At 50.8% G+C, this 17,782-nt stretch overlaps 7 protein-coding genes across 7 annotated transcripts; 3 read left to right on the top strand and 4 right to left on the bottom strand.

The window, feature by feature from the left end:
• Positions 1–547: 547 nt before the first annotated feature.
• On the bottom strand, positions 548–1,021 carry SNOG_16202 (hypothetical protein; the record flags this gene model as incomplete). Its single annotated transcript, XM_001806274.1, has 2 exons — positions 548–920; positions 978–1,021. The coding sequence occupies 2 exons, from the start codon at positions 1,019–1,021 to the stop codon at positions 548–550; spliced, it is 417 nt and encodes a 138-aa protein (XP_001806326.1).
• A 1,255-nt stretch (positions 1,022–2,276) lies between these two features.
• SNOG_16201 (hypothetical protein) lies at positions 2,277–2,585 on the top strand (the record flags this gene model as incomplete). Its single annotated transcript, XM_001806273.1, has 1 exon — positions 2,277–2,585. The coding sequence occupies one exon, from the start codon at positions 2,277–2,279 to the stop codon at positions 2,583–2,585; it is 309 nt and encodes a 102-aa protein (XP_001806325.1).
• A 1,204-nt stretch (positions 2,586–3,789) lies between these two features.
• On the bottom strand, positions 3,790–4,085 carry SNOG_16200 (hypothetical protein; the record flags this gene model as incomplete). Its single annotated transcript, XM_001806272.1, has 2 exons — positions 3,790–3,880; positions 3,928–4,085. The coding sequence occupies 2 exons, from the start codon at positions 4,083–4,085 to the stop codon at positions 3,790–3,792; spliced, it is 249 nt and encodes an 82-aa protein (XP_001806324.1).
• Positions 4,086–5,000: 915 nt separating this feature from the next.
• SNOG_16199 (hypothetical protein) lies at positions 5,001–5,681 on the top strand (the record flags this gene model as incomplete). The annotated part of the gene is made up of 3 exons (XM_001806271.1): positions 5,001–5,313; positions 5,433–5,528; positions 5,644–5,681. The coding sequence occupies 3 exons, from the start codon at positions 5,001–5,003 to the stop codon at positions 5,679–5,681; spliced, it is 447 nt and encodes a 148-aa protein (XP_001806323.1).
• A 1,136-nt stretch (positions 5,682–6,817) lies between these two features.
• SNOG_16198 (hypothetical protein) lies at positions 6,818–7,687 on the top strand (the record flags this gene model as incomplete). Its single annotated transcript, XM_001806270.1, has 1 exon — positions 6,818–7,687. The coding sequence occupies one exon, from the start codon at positions 6,818–6,820 to the stop codon at positions 7,685–7,687; it is 870 nt and encodes a 289-aa protein (XP_001806322.1).
• Positions 7,688–14,477: 6,790 nt separating this feature from the next.
• SNOG_16197 (hypothetical protein) lies at positions 14,478–15,218 on the bottom strand (the record flags this gene model as incomplete). The annotated part of the gene is made up of 1 exon (XM_001806269.1): positions 14,478–15,218. The coding sequence occupies one exon, from the start codon at positions 15,216–15,218 to the stop codon at positions 14,478–14,480; it is 741 nt and encodes a 246-aa protein (XP_001806321.1).
• A 1,974-nt stretch (positions 15,219–17,192) lies between these two features.
• Positions 17,193–17,646, bottom strand: SNOG_16196 (hypothetical protein; the record flags this gene model as incomplete). Its single annotated transcript, XM_001806268.1, has 2 exons — positions 17,193–17,408; positions 17,455–17,646. 2 exons carry the CDS (start codon positions 17,644–17,646, stop codon positions 17,193–17,195), a joined length of 408 nt encoding a protein of 135 aa, XP_001806320.1.
• Positions 17,647–17,782: the final 136 nt, after the last annotated feature.

The raw sequence follows: 17,782 nt of genomic DNA, 5'->3' as shown, positions 1-17,782 counted from the left end.
TTGGTTGCTGGTGGCCGTCTTGCTCAGTCGCAAAAGATTGAGCAAGCAGGGCTAAGCGGTAGTCACGCGGGTGTAACGTGCCCAATTCCTCGGTGAAGGTGAACTTGGCGTTGTGGCGAACAACGCGCTAACTTGGCGCAGGTTTATCCGGCACTCAATTGGGATTTTATCGACGAGTTAGAAGGATAGGATTATAAACAGGCATATTCAAAGACGAAGAGCAGAGATCACGTGGAAAAGTGTAGGTTGAATCAAATCCATACCCTGGTTTACTCCCATTTCTCCATGGCTGTCTCGCACGTCCATGTCAGCGGAGCAAACTTATCCACCCATGAATTCATTAAACATAGCTTGTTGCTGCAGTGTCGTCGGTAGCAGATAAATCAGGCCTATCGATACTGTACACCATCTGCGCTCGCAGCGCGTACAGGCCTCTCTCATGAAGTATGTGACGCCTCTTGGTCATGCGCAAGATACTGCATGTTGGAATGTCTCGATCTGAGTCTCGAAACGCAGCAATCAAGTTGTCAACGTCAGGTAGCTGCGCTTAGCGGAACTTGAATTGGATGCGGTGGTGGTCCTCGGTCCATGACTCCTCGGAAAGCTCCGCGTCTCCTGACATGCCCCGGTAAGTCTTGATGTAAAAGAGTTGCGGGACGGGTTGGAGTTGCTTCGTTGTCCTTCTTGGGTTTCTGTTCGTAGATAAGACGTCAGAGTGCGCCACCTTTTCTGCCTCGATGGCCTCGGGGGTCGCATGGGCGCAGTTCTCAATACTCGCTTTTGACAAATCCTTGGGAGCCGTCGGAGGGAACTCGCTCGCCCCGATAACCCTGGCCCCGTCTGTTTGGCTCGTTGGCATGCAGGTAATGGTTTGGTCAATGTTGCGCCGCCAATGAATAATTGCGTTGGCCTCATCGCAGCTGTGGACATGATCAGGGATGCTGCAAATGAAAGATTTGAAAGCAATGGAAACCTACCTTAACGAACTATACTGCAGAGATCGTGACTCGGGGATGCTCATGTTCGAGAGTGGCTTGAAGCAAGCGCGGTAAAAGGAGGTTAGCTTTACAAACGTACAAGGTTGCTGGATCCGAAGGTGAAGTCAGGGCAGATATTGGCATCAAATGAGACGCTAGTTTAGCGTGGATCTGCCTAACTTGGTACGTCACAGTAATCACGTGGGAGCGCATCACAACTCGGGCATAGCGCGCTCCCATGCTTCGTTGACGGCGACGTTGGAAGGATGGCAAAACAGGAAACACCGAATAAGGATTACAAAGGGCAGAGATCATATGGAGTTGGGGAGGGAAAAGACTCAAGAGACGCTAAGTCGAACCTGCCTCGGGGCCTGCTCTGCTTCAGAGCCCAATACGTATGGAAGTCTGTCCGTGAAGACGATATCAAGGGCATGGAAAAGATAGGCGGCAGTAGTCTTGCTGCAAACACCTACATCAGACCGCCAGAGTAATACTCGGGTGAGGTTGCTTTTAGCCAAATTCGAAAAGCGGATCTCGTCCGTCGAGCACGGGGCCATTGTCCATGATATTCGAGTGAGGGAGCGGCTAGTACGCTCGTTCAGGCTGCGAGACCGGTCTGTCAGTCCGGAACTCAATGGCGGAGATGCATTCTCCAAGCTCTTCATCTTGGAATTGTCTTTTATGTCCATGTTTCCTATGGTTTTGATAGTCTTGTTCCACGCTTGATCGAGTGCAGGGCCTGATCGGCACTGGGAATGGTCGTCTCAGCGGTAATCTAGACGGTCATTGCGGCGGTCGTCACGGCGGTCGTCACGCCTATCTCGAGCACGGTCACGGTCGTCACGACCTCTGCCACCGCCGTAGCGATCTCGGCGACCTGATGACCTCGAGCGGGCAGAGAGTATGGGTTGTGCTATTGAGCGGTTGTGGTGCGTAGCGAAACGCTTTCCCTACGCCTCTGCGGTTGGGGCACAGTTCAAGGCATCTTTACAGGTACGTGCGCGCGCATGGTGTCTATTAGGTACAGCGGAAGCGCTTGCTACTGTGACATGCGGGCTTGTGACTTCTCGGCATTCCAGAAATTGCGGTGCGCTGGCGGCAACAATGCTTGGCCGCGTCTTCACGAGACAATGATGAGCAGGGACAGTGTAAAAAGAGCAGTGTCCGACAGGAATTGTAGTCATCATCGTCCGGGCATAGTCCAGTCAGCTGACTCTCCTTCAGAGTCTTATGCAATCAGCCACAACTGACTGTTGTGCCGAACAACTTGTTGAAATCCAAGGCAGCCACCACCCCATGATGTATGAATGCCTTCCTCCCTTCATCTGCAAAGGCAATGTTTTTGCTGAGCCGGGGGCAATCCTCTGCCGGAAAGCGGGCTCCTTCCAGCCAGTGGCAGCTATCAAGCAGCTTGCGGCCCAGGATGTAGGTGGTGACAGCAAATCTGGCATCCTTTCAATGAGTGCTTGGTGGAGATTGTGCACCCAATTCGCCCTGTTCCGTGGTGGGTCCATGGACGGAGAATCCGGCGAAGGCGATGGTTTGGACTCGAAGATGTTGCGTGCGGTACCGAGTGCTGACAGCGTCGCGACACCTGATTCTGAGTAAAGATTCGTTTCCGGTCGGGTACGACAGGACGTACGCAGTGTGTGAGATGGACTTGCTCTGCGTTTGGGTGATGCAGGAGTGTATAATCTAATTGCTCTGATATGCGGGGCAAAGCAGCTAGTTTACATTTAGCAAATACCTATGCTATAAGCGTAATCAAAAGGCAACGACTGAATGCGTACAGATAGAAAGGGGGAGTGGATAGCTGCCCAGATAGGCATAGCGGCTCGCTGCCTTGTGGTGATACATGCAACGTCTATCGAGCAGCCGCAAGGACAAATGCAGACATTGGCCGGTAAGATAGCAGGGGCAAGGATCTTGACCCGTCACCTCGCGATTGAAATGTGCATTGAGGGTGCGCAATGGTTGCCGTCTAGGGTGAAATTGAACGCGGGGTGACGCTGGCTGGCATCAGTCTTTGCTGTCGGGAAAGTGGGGTCGCCGTCGTCCCTGGCACCCAGGTATTGAGTTGGTAGTAGCCAAAAATAGAGCAGCCAGTGTGGCCGACAGACGGAAGCTACGGTGCAGTGCTGTGATTGGCGCGTGTTCTTGAATACGGCGGTCATCAGCTCGATAGGCCGGCCGTGCACCTGAGTGACGATACGCAACTGTGCGGCTGACTTGACCACGGATTTACCTGAGCTAGCGCAAATTTTGACACCAAATGTGGGAGAAATTGTGACTGGCCGCTGCGCGAAGACTATGCCGTCTCCGAGCCGTACCCACGCCCTCTCACATCGGAGGCATTCGTGACGGGTCAGCCAACACCTGCCCCGTATGAAGTTCTAACGTGTGCGGGCAAACATTGCGTCTATACCCTTGTGCACGAATGCTTTCTCCAATCATGCAAGTCCAAACGGTAGTCTGACAGGTGTGAAAGGCTGCTCGCATTTACAGAGTACTGAATACGGCCGCTGACCAAGAAAACCAAAGCATTGATGGTGACAATGATCCGGATATTCTGTGTTTCTTGTGGACTGGGTGTATGCATTTTGACTGGCACGCCCTCCGAGTATCAAACCTTGAAAGACAAGGCAATGAGCAGAGGCAATGAGTACAGTTCCCGCAGTCTTCCCGTCCCTCTTTCATTTCTCCTCGTCTTTACCAATTTCTGGCTGTTTCCCAAGGCGCATTCAGATCAATCGTGCGACGGCGTCTCGGCCTCACGACTGGCTGATGACTCCATGTGCAAAGTGCTCTCCGATCATCGAAGCCACGTTGACTCACGCCTCTGGACTATTTGGCTTTTCCGCACGAAGTACTCGCGTGTTGCAAATGTCATGTTGGTAAGATGCCTAGATCATCATCAGAATTTGAGCCTGTGTAGCTCGCCGATTCTCACATTGCAATGACAAGAGCAGCCATGGCAACAAGGGCAGTTCCCAGGTGCTTGTTGATGCCAACGATGTTCCGCAAAGGATCCAGGATCAGGTTGGCTTGATAGCAGACTGTTTCTAGTGGTGAGCGTTTGAGGACCGCATTTGGACTTGGTATTACCATTGTGCCAGGAAGCGTCGTCCGGGCCCGTGGAAGTGAGACAGTGACTCCAGAGCACATCCGTCACCAGCCATCCCACAGCAAGCAATCCACTGACTAGGATGCGACGAGCCGGCACTGTGAGTCCCGGAAACCCTAGACTGAGTATCGAAACAGACGCTAACATCCCAATGCAGGGTGGAAGGGCATATGTAGGCACGAGTGTTCTATTTGTTTCAGCGCTTTGCGACTACATGAACTTGGTGTAGCACCCTGACCCTTTCGTAGGAGATATGGCTAGAACGCCTGGATCGATTGGTGCGCGCGCAAGCTGCATACCATATGCGATAGCGAGAGCAAAAGTAGTCGCCGTGAAGAGGAGTGTGAGTACCTCACAAACGAAGACTGTAAGGCTTGACGTGGATCGCTGATGTCGACACATGGCTACTCGTTGTTGGAACATGCACCTCAAGAGTAGAGAAGACTGGTCGCTGTGGAGATTTTCGGGGTTGGTGCGGAAGGGTTGATGAGCAAGACTTGATCGTTGAGGTAATATTTGTACCACGCTAGTGCGATTTGAGCACAAGCTCCCGGGTGTGAATGTGACCTCCGAACGGGTTCGCTTGTACTTCGTGACAAGTGAAGAAATGCGTACGTAGCCCTCACTGTAGCAACCAACTTGTAAAAGTCCCTGATGAAGGTTATGCGCGTGGCAACGAGTCGCAGGTTCATCACAATTGCGCACTGTCTTACAATCAGGCGCAAATGACCAGGTCCGGCTTTTCACTGTGTATAGAAGCACCCGATTCGCAATTTATTGCAGTCCTTTGGGTCTACTTTGACATGGGTCTATTTCACATCTTCGCATGATCTAAGAGTAAGACGCAACTAAAACATTTATTCTTCCTCTAAGTTGACCGCGAATGCATCTCCATAGACATGGCTCGGCTGTCATTCTCCCTTGTGTTCCTCCTCTGCGCAGCAGCCGTCATGCAATCCCATCGACAGCAGTTCCACAATAGAGATCGCGCAGCCCCAATGGTCCCCACCCGTCCGCCCAATATGGATGAACGAGCTCACCATGGGATAGCTTTTGAATACTACGACGAGATAGTGCGCGCTAGCCTGTTGAACGATGCCCCTCCGGCGACTGTGCATGCTCCAGTGTTCCTGTTTGCACGGATCGATAAAACTCAACAAACCTGTTACCCTGAAGGAGCCATGAACAGGCGCGGGGATCGTCCCAATCCAGGTCAGAGAGTTCCCCTGTTCATCGACCCAGGTGCAGATTGCACAAACGTTGGCCCATATCATGGTGGTGAATTTCTCATGATTGTGTTCACTCAAATCAACACTAACATGCACGCGCAGATCTTTCTCTTGGGGACCTATTTCCTGTCTGGACATCCACAACGTACTGCAACGATGAATGGCGTATCGACTACGGAGTATACTATGTGCACGATGGTAATTTATCCGCGGGGCGTCAGCCTGATTGGCAGGGGGTGTCTGTAGGGTTTTCAAGAGCGTGAGCTGCACTGTTCGTCCCAATCACAATCAAACCTCCACTAACAGTCGGTAGTGTCCCAGGAGAGGATTGGTGGCTACGCTCAGGAGTAATTTTCCGACGGCACAAAAATCACAATCTGTTTGGCTTGGGGGACGTACAAACGGTGGACGGCCACAAAGACATACATAGGGATCGCATGGATTTGAATCGAGTCCACCCGAAGGTGTACGTCGGGTTATATTCCCACGCTGCCTTTCCACGTCAATGCTCCGTGGGTTGCGGGACGCTGGTCAACTTCTGGAAAACCGACTGGGAGTATCGATCTAATGATTGGTACTTCATTCCAACGCTTCACGAACTCAAGCTGTATGACGCTATACCACAATCGTGGTGCTCTGACGATGCTCCTTGGCATGGACACAATCCTTGAAAGACATTGTGAAATCTTTGAGCCGTAAAGGAGACCTCAGGGGGATGAAATATCAAGTCTTGAGAGCGCTTAGGCTAGGATGAGTGTCAGAAGAGCATGCACGGTGCGATGTTTCCGCTTGCGAGCAGTTTTGTAGGTTTTGCTGCGGTATCGATAAATGAAGGCTGCGAACGTCCCTCTATTTCTATCATCCTCCCTTGTCTCGATTGAAGTGCAATCACTTCTTCAGAACGTTTCTCAGAGAGGAGTGATTGTCAAAGCTTCGTCCTTGAATATTCCAGCCCCTACCTCTCGTGACTAAGAGGCTTTTGAGCCTAGTGCATCGGTCATCAAGGTGAGGAGGTTGGTTGAATGAACATTACTGACCGCACTTATTACTAGTCTCTTCCCACCATGTCGCGAAGAATCCTTGTGATTTGATAAGTGATGGGTAAGAGAGACGAGGACTCAGCTATTAAGGCGTTTCTGGCTCTTTCCTGTTGACCTTTATCTAGACAACTGTGCATTCTATTCGGCTCTCTGACGCGGATATGCCCAACCTTCAATCCTCTGTCGAGGATGTCACAAGACGGCTACAAAGATTCAGTATGATCGGTTTGCATCCGCTGGTTCAGGAATACATTTTAGCAAACGTTGTCTTGGTTTGAGTGATTTGTTAATAATAGAGGAAGCATGCACGGACACAAATGGACAAGCGGCTCAAAGTTTGTTAGCAAGCAAGGCGTCAAAGAATACATTGTAGTGAACATCGACAGCAAACATGAGACAAACTCAGTGAGAATACACATAGGTAATCGCTGCAATGTGCAATGAGAAATGGAGCTGTACCGGAATCATCGCACTATGGGCAAATTCCCCTTCTTGACGCTGCCTCCGGAGGTCCGGGTTGCAATCTACAAATTCGCCATGGCTGAAACGACAGAACCCATAACGATGGACGGAACCACTCTTCGCTATGACAGAATTACTTTGCCCTTGTCGCTTGGTCTCACCTGCCGCCAGATTCACAACGAGGCACGATACGAGCTCTACCTAAAGCACCGACGCCCACGAGTGCCAGTCGCTTTGACCTTCGATATGTCGAATGCACAGCCTTCCACGCTTCGCCGATTTCCTGCATGGTTCGCAATCGCATGTACTCTTAGGGGCCTCGACTTCCAGATAGCTTCCGACCAGCGGCGAAGTGTAGCTAACCCCAGGGCACCAGTCAAAATCACTACCCCGTACCTCTCCGCGAAAACCCCTTCCCGGGCCGTCCCTTCAGGGTCCAAACTAGACAGGATTCTTGGCATATCCCGGGCGCCGGCATTCAAACGCTTCCTGTCCTACACAGTTCTACAAGCTCGACACAACAAGACCATCCAGCTGAGGTTGAAAGCCTCAAAAAACACCTGGTCTGACTTCGTGTTCCTAACCGACCTCGCCAAGGCCGTAGAACCGCACCTGGATTTCTCGATCACGGTCTTTGTGCCGGAAGGACCATTCGAGGAGGTATGGAGGACTGCAATGGACCTCAAGAATGTCCACATTGTCCCAACGACATGGGAATATCGCGGCCGGGTGCAGATTACTGCTGTGGAAGCTCCGATTGAGGAATCTCCCATCTGGAGGCTAGAGCTGCCGTCGGTGATGCTGGCGGTGATGCTGGAATTGTTCCTCTGCATTTTGTTGATTATGTTACCCTAATACCGAAGGTGTCCGTGTGGATGGGTTTTCTATGACTTGGCTAAGGATAGTTTTCTATGTAAACATTATGCAGCTCATATCCCCAATGCAATATCTTTTTCGACGTGATTTGGTTAGCCATGTGTTCGCTTGGGCGTGCTACAAACATTTGCGAGGGTCTGAACAACAACCCACGATGCTCCCGCAGGCAGAGTGGCGCCGGTGATAGTGATAGCAAAACTTTCGAGGTCTAGGTTGCGATGTGAAGTGACAGCTGAGCCTGACACTAAATTCTGGGATCCCAGTAAATCTTAGATGCCCTTGTGCAGTGGTGACAACAAAGTCCTGCACGCTCAAGCTTCATTTGAGTTGGGCAGAGCGATCACAGCCAGTGGCCAGAGGATTAGAGGCTCCTAGTCTTCTGGCCTGGTGCACCTGTGTCTTGTATACGAAGGGGTTCTGGGCGGTAAGTCTGAGGGCTTCAGAAATGGACCTTGGCTCGGTGACTTTTGTGTAGCGCAGCAACGCGAGCTCCTCAAAGCAGTATAGGCCGCGATCGACATTGCACTATTAACGTCTTGCTTATGCTGTAGATATGCGAGGCGCGTAACTCTATCGGCTTTGTCTGCCAACTTTGCAACTGTGGAAAACACTGTAATCGTTTCGCACGGTCCGGCGAATTGTATGAGGAGCACTTCGCAGGCGTCATCGTTGACTGTCATCCACAGCTCTCCGGTATTTCGCCCCACTCGAATCATGGTAAGAAGACTGCTTTGCAAGATATCTTGGACCCGGAAGACTCTACATGGAAGGTTTCGGCTACTTTGCATAGCCATGGAACAACGGCGGTTGCGATCTCGTCCAGGAACGTCCAAAATCGTCTCTTAGAAGGCTGGCAACAAGCTGGCCATACTCACCTTATCAAGTTAGCTTGATTTTGAAGATAATCCGCTAGGGAGCGAAGGCGACAATCCGGACGCAAATGCTTACAGCCAGGCTGCTCGATCATACAAGGCAGAGTTGTCAATATTCAAGCCTCATCAAGCCAATCAATCAAGTCGACCACCGACCAGCGGCTCTAAAAATCAAGCTGCTCTCATGGTTTTTGCTAAGCCAATCGAGCCTCTGGTAATAGTGATAGCAAAACTCCCGAGGTCTAGGTTGCGATATGAAGTGACGACTGAGCCAAGAAACCACGAGGATTGAGTGGTCGTTTCAATACGACATAGCTCGCATGTTTGATGAGTTTGCGATGAAAAGAGGTGGTAGGAAACATGTAGCTTGGTAATCGCGGTCACCACGGCCGTGGAGTTGCGCGACAATGATGTGGAACGTGTTTTCTTGTAGTGCATCACAGTCGAGCAGTCATTTTAATGCTGATTCGGTGGGGAAAACCATATACTCCGCGAAGGCAGCGCTTACGAGCTTGCGGTTCCGGACTCCGAGAATCGTATCCAAAGTGCCCATCAGGTACCGATTGTGTGTGTCGCAATCCATGACTATGGATATGTAGTGTACTCATATTTCCATGACTGGAAGATATGGGATATAGGAAACAAAGACACCGTTTCAATTGGCTAAGAAAAGCTAACTTTCTTGCTGTACAGCGGCCAGCAAATATGCATGCCTTTTGTTGCGTGATGCCGTAACATTTTGCGGGCAGAATGTCGCGTACGCTCGAGAGAGGGTCCCAGAACCACCTTGTGGTAATTTCTATGCTTGCCATATAAGCGAATGTCACTTCAGATTACAGTGATTACATCATTGATGGCTATACGCTTAGGAAAAGCACGGCGTCACAGGCAGCACAGTGCTTCAGCAACATGGTCAACATTGTGCGAAAGAAACTCATGTCAACATAATGAATCGATTCTCGTCTCCCCAATGTCTCGTCTCCCTACATGTACTGAGCGCGGCGTACTCGCGTAATTTCCTCCGCGAGTAGACATGCTTCTTTTCAGCTGCGAGCGATATAGCTAAGATCGGCGGACAATTGCGCACAGACGATGCGAGTCAAGTTGGGTTGCTATTATGATTCAGCTGGAGTGCGATTATAGGCAATATCAGGGTGAATAGGCTGACTGAAGCGGGAAACATACATATGTAAGAAGTACGGGCGTGACGAGATTTCGTGGCGTGGCTTCACCCACAGGTGGCCTCAAGGCATGAGTCAGCGGCCGCATTATACAAACTATACCATACTATAACGGTCTTAACTGTGCAGAACCCTTCGCTGCCTACTACTGGATGCTAGCAGGAATCTCCGCCCGTGAATGGTCTTCTACCACAGGACTTCAAGCACGTGACTGGTAGTACCTGTACACAATCAGTACTAGCACCAAATATGATAGTAGTAAGCCACTGAAAGAATTCTAGACCTTTATTCTCGCACCCGAAATGACGAGTCGCCCTGTTGCGCTGATGACATTTCAAGGGATGCTTATCTTAGACATCGACCGCTAGCAGATGTGGCGTTAGAATATATGCATGGACATAAAATTAGAGCATTGAACGAGCTTCAGTGTAAGTCATTCAAATGATGGATCTAGCGGTATTCTATTAAGATCATCTCGCCAGCCATCCACTAAAGTGCTGGTCACGCATGCCAGATCGTTGCTCCTGAGAATGCTGCCAAGACCAAGTATATTCTCAAGAACACGCAGTGCTGTACAGACGCCGAGAGCACATTATCATCGCATCATTTTCTGGGTAGATTTACCGGAAGCTTAGCTCGCTACGAGAATTCCGCAGACCGTTTTGGCAGTGTTGAAGGAGATTACAATTTCTTTGTATTGATTTCTCCATCTTACCGTCTTCATATACGCTTTAGCGACACAAGTTGAGAGCATTCTTCGCGTTTCTGTCGTCAGTCCTCGTCTGTCTTTAAACTTGACCGCAGAACAGCATCGATCACCCCAGGGCCGTCAAACGCTGTATCATTGTTCACATTGTTCGACTCGACTAAAGTCTGTGATGTGGCGTGAAGCCGCATCGCCTAGGCTGAGACTAGCCAGCAGCGTTGATTGGCCTTGTTGATCTCAATTGAGGCTTCGTCATAAGGTAATCTTGCAGGTGTCACTGACGCCGCGCCGCATAGACGGAGACTGGCAAACGATCTTACGGCGGTTCATTCGGCTTAGCCAATGCTTCGTCCTGACGTATCTTTGTAGGTGCCATCCAGATTATCGACGAAGCGGCGCCCTCTATTCTACGCCACCTACATCTACGTATATCTTCAGGTTCCCGATACTGCTCTCACCACTCTGTTGTCACTGTGCTCCTCGTCTACCTCATCCAAACCCGCCTCGTAAGGACCACGTCACATTTTAGTGTATCACGCCAACGCAACAAGAAATCGATAGATTCATTAGCCAACCACGAGACATAAGATCAATCCCGCCAACAGGAACAGCAGTTTCCGACTACGAGCATGGCTCGTGGGCGCACAGTGTCAGGCGAACAACGTTTGCTTCTCCAGGAAGAACGTTTTGGAGTCTTGATAGACGGCTGACGAGCGCGAGACTGGGGAAAAGACCCTACAAGCCCAGTAGCGGCACTCTTGCGACTAGAAACCCGTTGACTGGGCGCAGAGATTCGGGCAAGCAACGTATGTTTCTCCAGGAGAGCATGGTGGAGTCTGAATACACGGCTGACATATTGCGCCGCTGATCAGGCAGGCCCAGCGCCAGACCGTGCAAAATGGCGCTGTAAGCCTGTCACTGTCACATTGCGGGAAATATGCCGATACCAGAAGTCCGATCTCCTCATTCTTCGAACACCATTCTACCGAGTTGTAGAACAACTGACATGCAATCCTCACTTCACGTGCTGACTTGCGCCTGTCCAGGTCAGAGGAACCGCGGAGAGTGTAGAGCGGAAGGATATCCGGAACAGTGGTAAAGTCAGGTATTGATGGCCCTACAAGAAGCTACCGAGGCATTCCTTGTCAGTCTCGTTCACAATGTGAATCTCTGCGCAATTCATGCGAAGCGCGTGACTATTTAGCAGAAGGATACACAGATTGCGCGACGACTGCGAGCTTCTTGCGGGGCTCCAGTCTGAATGTCGGTCAGTGGTTTAACCAAGGTGTTGTTAACTCACTGGCTTGGGCCTGTTCAGCGTCGCGGAATGAGCGCCTGAATCAGTGGTTGGGATGAAGATTACTTCCTCGTGCCCTTTATGAGCGTGATTACTTTCCGCGTATTCGCCCGAGGTGAAGCGTCTACAGGCAAAGTTGAAATTTGTGGGGTCGAATACGCTGGGATTTGCTAATCGCTAGCTTCTGCGGCACGCTGGTATGATTCAAAAGGATATTTTGCCTCGTGAAAGGAAAGTACATGAGAGCTGTCTTCTGTTGTGATCAACAGTATAGGAGGTTGTCGTGTTGCGCGTCGAGCGTGAAAAGATGCCTAGACGGCAATCTCGTTAGAAAACACGTTGCATGTTCGTTGCGGGTGCTGAAGGAGGACCACGGGCGAAGATTGTCTAGGATACGCAGTGACGCGTAGTGTTGCTACAGGAAACACGATGGTGCAAGGCACTTGCATACAGTGGTAGACGCGTCGTTGGTTAAATGGTGTCGCATTCACCACAACATCATCCTATTAGTCCATGGTCGCTACTTTACACATTGCCACAAGAGAAACTTGCAGCGCGTACAAGGTTTCCAATGTACATTGGCCGAGAGCTGCGTATCTGTCGCGGACATTCGACGTGATATACCACCAAAAGGACCACTAGGTATGCCCGTACCAGACCAGGCACCTCAATACTCACGCGTGGAGTGTCAGAAAGCAGGTCTGTACTCAATGTGCCATGCATCTAAAAAGGATACAATGATCAATCAACGATTGATCATGCATTGCAGAATAGTATATATCGTACAGGCCTGCCGCGCAGCCTGAAATAGATTATCCTGTATCAAACAGTCTGTCCGCCTACGCCCCGATTACCGAACTGTGCGTGTCGTGCGGGGTTTGCTCGGTGCTCGGCAGTACAGACTCCGGGGAGAAGTTGTCATGTTGGGACTGGAGGAAGGCGGCCTGGACGCGTTAGATGGGTATCAGTATCGGCCCCTACCTCTTTGTAACTCGCATCCCCGATCTCAGACATCTTTGCTTGAACGATCGGCCTTGCTCCAAGTTGAATACGTGGGCCTTATTCCTTGAAAAAAGAAGATGGCCAGAATGGCAGGTCCTTCTCGTGCCTTGCGTTGTTGTCTCCTACATTCCGATTTGTTCCGTTCATTGGAGGCCGTCGGATGACTCGGCGATGTTGCTTGGTCTGTCATGCCCATAGCATCTGGTATGGGAGGGTTCAATGTGCATGTACGTGGCGGCTGTATGGGGTGGAACAGTTACGCAGATCGCCCGTCCATTTGGTGCAAAGCTGGGGCAAAAGCTAACGCAGTCCAATGAATGAATGAGCCGCGACTCCAAGGCGGACCCTTGCTCAGCCGATTGCGGAAGCTGGAAATATGTAATGATACTCTTTGGTGTTTTCTTTGTGATCACTTTCCATGCTTCGGTGACCCTTCTCGATGGTATTCAGCAGATGTTCTCCGTTAAAGTGCTTCATACTTATGATCCTTGGCTGTCAGCACGCGGTGCGGAATGTCGTTCGGCACGCGGCGGACGTCTGACTGCCCAAGTAGTCTTGAAGAAACCAAGGAGATCCACGCGATGACTCCCACCGAACGCCTGCACCTACTCGCGCGTATAGACCCTCTCCGAGCTATGGCGGTCTCCTACACCATTAGGTCAATGCCCAATATCTGCCATTGTTGTCCGCCTACTCGTGCAACACTAGAATGGCGGCGTGGGAGTCACAGTATGACAAGTTCCATGCTGGATCGAAGTTTTTGATTGGGAAGGCGCGTTGAGGCGCTTCGCCAACCAGTCTGCGGACGTCTCCATTGTGAGAATGCTCGTGGCGAAGTGATAGGAGAGATTGATTACAGAACCCAGTTGAGAGCACGCCCAGATGAGTCGTCGCGTGGTTGGCCCCTGATGGTGCGAATAGCAAGTCAGCATTTGTCGCGCAGAAGCGTTGTGTACGAATCTCATACCAGGCCACGCAATAGCGCATTCCCGTGTCGTTGCTGAGCGTTGTCAATGGTGCGGGACTATAGTCCCCGGACAACGCGCCTGCTACGCGAAAAGGCATCCCCAGGTCCGAGGTGGAGCCGAGCGTCGAGGGTTCAAGGGCTGAACTTTGTGTAACGCGTTTAGGCAAATTGCGCTGTGGCGTATTGTCAAGATATCACAGTGCAATAGCTGCATTTCATACGGCTTGTCACAATTACAAAATAAGACAAGGACAGCGAAATCATCGTGTAGTGGATAACGGATACGGCGGTCCGCGTTGTAATAGAGACTTGTGAGCGATCGTGAAAGTTGGCGGATGCAAGGAAATGGATGTTTTGGCAGGGTAGTGGGCCAATGACGTAATAGCTTGGAGGGGAGACAAGAAAGACCAAAGCAGAAAAACGCAGCGAGAGGTGAAGGAGAATTAGCTATGGAATAGACGGAGACGCGGGGGAATCAACTTTGCATCAATCAGTGACAAGGTAGAGAAGACGAAGAGGTTCAGGGCGAAGCTGCCTGGAGCTACAATCTCACGGCGATCTTGTTAGACTTTTGGGCAAACATAAATACGATGATTTCATTTGGAGCAATTCAGAGTCGAGCGATTTCATTCTCATCCTATTGATACTATCAACAGACGCGTCAATGCCAAGATGTCCACAGCCTACTGCGTGGATCTAACTGAGCGTTGCACACCTGGGAGTACATAATTGTGCAAAGGGCCACTAATGTTTACTGCACCAGCCGGAACTACCGAGACCACTTCCATAGTAACCACAGGTGAAGTCAGTGGACGTTGTCGGCGGCCCCATAGGAGTGTATGTCGGCGCCCGCTCGAACACCCGGATAGATATTACTGTGACGATGTAGAGAGCAAGGTAAGTAGCCGCGATGGGTACAACCCCAAAGCCTGCGAAAAGGTTTCCAGTCCACTGATCCTTGATATAGGATACGGCAGTCCCGCGAGTGTTGCCTTGGAGCCAGTTAAATAGCCGGAGTGAGATCTCTTGGTATAGCTGGTGGAGGTATCGCAAGGCTTCACACAAGCGGCTGCACAGTCGAAAGACAAGCCAGACTGTCTTGAGTACGATGGCAATAACGACCAATGGCCAAGTTACCAAGAGAGTAATTACCAACAAGCCCGTCAATGAGGCAAATGCATGGACGGCGAGCATCGTTATAACCAATAGAGGGAAGGTGATGAGGTCGAACCCAATTTCTGCGCCCATGGGCGTCAGCATCATCGGGCTGTACGAAACAACGGCAAGGAGCAAGATGAAGACGATGGATAGGTTTTCCATCATGCTCTTGAAGGATTGGGCGACGGCGGAGAACGATCCAACCCGTAGGCGGATGTAGGCAAGCGCAACGAGAAGCAGAATGGTGGCTATGTACCCGAACTTGGACGGCGCAAGCATGACGTCGATGAGTGGGCACTTTGCGATGTTGAAAGTGAATTGGACCATTTTGATCAAGGCTGATGTCAATATTGAGCTTGATAGTTTGGTCGAGTGGTTGCTGTTGAGGTTCGAAGTGGTGGTTGTGAGGATAGATAGTCTTACTCGAAGGCAGATTGGCGAGATATATATACTGTAGAGAAGGCAGGCTCCTTGTATGGTCACAACGGAGCGAGCCCCACACTGCTAACTCTGTGCGTCCACTGGCGTGAAGTACAGCCCTCTTCTTGCTGCCTTGAGCCGCACCTTGACGCCACTCTCCACAATTCACTCGCATTTTTGTCTTGCAAGCGACGCGTAATTCGGTTTGTAAAGCCTGCTGCTTACTTTCCGACAGAGTGGTCCATGGCATGGAAGTAGCGATGGCAGTGTAATGGTGCAGTCTTTCCAACTGCTCGCACCTTCTTGACTGCCTGTATACACACACGCGTCTATGGACGTAAGAGTGTGTTATTGACGTTTAGGTCAGCATTTGCGCAGCAGGCGGTATAGTCAGACTGCGCAGCTGTAATTAATCATATCTTAAGGGCTTCTAGGTCCTATTCTTGATCGCGCGATTCAACCAATATTTTTGGGGTATCAACTGCTAGTTGCCGAAACTTGACGTAGAACTAGCAGTCGTATAGATAGCAGAAGGCGTCATGTCCAGATTCTAACCATGCGTATATAACCGACGGTGTGAAGGCGTCATGTCCAGGATCTAATCGTGTGTATATAACCGATGGTGTGAAGGCATCGTGTCTAGTCGGAGGTTGAAGGGAGTCCAGCTAGTATGAGAAAAGGCAAAGCGTCCAAGATACCGAGGGTGAAGACGAGCGTGGTTCAGAAGCTTCTGGCTGGCTTTACGGAAAGCTCCACGGATTCCAGACTGGATTTGGCGCAGGGCAGCATGATTTGGAAGAGATGGAGCGGAAACTTGGTGGTCCAGCCGAAAAGAGCTTGCAGCGGTCGCCGTCTTTGTAAGGGCCTCGGCGGACGAAGAGACCCGTTGCGTCTGGTACGATGTCCTGTGTTGTGATTATATCGACCGCACGAACTCCAGCACTTCGTGGTCTCCTTGGATTGTGGTAATCTGCAGGGCTCGGGTACTTCCTGTATTCTCCTCACCTTGGCTTAGTCGGGATATTGGCCGAGTCGACGACAGCTCTTAGGGAGGATCGCCGGGAGACGTGAGCTGATATAAGAGGATTTGGGATACAACGGGCTTGCTAATCAGTACCGAGACTAACAAACAGAATTGCGGTGATACTGCTTCGAAGGATCCTTCGTGGAACAAAGGGCTGTTGCTCGGTTAATGCGGTAGATTCAAGGAACAATGAATCTGATGAGACTAAGAAGGCGCTGTGCACGACCGCTTGTTGAAGCAAACCCTTTGACAAAGACAGGAATAGCAACCTTTGGCAGCGATGGAAAACAAAACAAATGATTGTCACTAAGCAATCAGCAATCACTGAACAACGGAGTAGATGTGAAGTTTCCATGACTAGGGTACTGCTCTGGACTCAAAGTCTGGTCGCAATGGAAAACAAAAGAGATGATTGTCACTCAGCAATCGGCCATCGCTGAACAACGAAGTAGATGTGAAGTTTTCACGACTGGGGTACGGCTCTGGACTTGCGCGAGGGATTCGGAGTCAAACACAAAGTGTCGCAGTTTGCAGAGTGGCTAGGCCGAATGGGACCTGCTCTCCCCTCGGTGTTGGCAAGTAGAGATCGGGTAATTCCCTCGAGGTTGATCAATTGTACGTACTTTTTCGCCCCTTTTCCGTCTAGTCGCTTCTCAAGCGCAGTGCTCTGATCGTCTACAGTTTTCGTCTGCACTTCTTTGGGCGCTCGCTCAAGGAGAGCAAGAAGCTTAGTTCCTTTCGTAAGCTTGCCGTGCTCAATGCCATCTCAAATTCGCGATCAGTGGACAGGCTGTCCGGAAAGATGCCGTGCCTAAGATTGATCTCGCCATTATCAGGCCTGCGGCTTACCTGTTTCCTTATGGGCTTGCTAGGATGCCAGATACGGAAGAAGGCAAGAAAGTGACGATAGCTAGCTTCTCACTTGTGCCATGCTGATATTTGCCCAGAGAGCGTCCCCACATGGCTGCAGGATTGAGGAAGTCCATTGCGAAGTTCACTTCAACCCAGTTGGCCCGCCAGGAATGCGTAGCGGGAGCTAATCCGGCGCCATAATCTGATGTTTGCGATAAAGTCTGTGCCATTGTCAAAGTGGAGGCGTGCGGGAGGATGCAGGCGTACTGCGTCGAACCATTCTAAATCGTCCAATCCATCGCTTTCATCGAGAGGAATAGGGTTGGTTCCCGCCGACAAGTTGGAACGAGCCCGAGACGCCCATTGACATGCATCAGACATGTCAGCGACGTGGAAGAGGAGATGCATGACGAGCAATGAGACTGTACTTGCCGAACCAGTAGGATCGAGCTCCGCCATGAAGGCGACGCATCTGACATAGAAAACGGGCGCGGGATCGAAACGGCCAGAAAGAGAGGCCAGGCAATTCAAAACCTCGGGTGGCATAAGACCTCAGGGATCGTTAGTACACACCTCGCGTATAAATCTATAGGGT

Source organism: Parastagonospora nodorum (genome assembly GCF_000146915.1).
Source record: "Parastagonospora nodorum SN15 chromosome Unknown scaffold_44, whole genome shotgun sequence".
NCBI classification, from domain to species: Eukaryota; Fungi; Ascomycota; class Dothideomycetes; order Pleosporales; family Phaeosphaeriaceae; genus Parastagonospora; species Parastagonospora nodorum.
The sequence above is the reverse complement of the archived record's forward strand: the minus strand, read 5'-3'. Positions and strand labels throughout refer to the sequence as shown.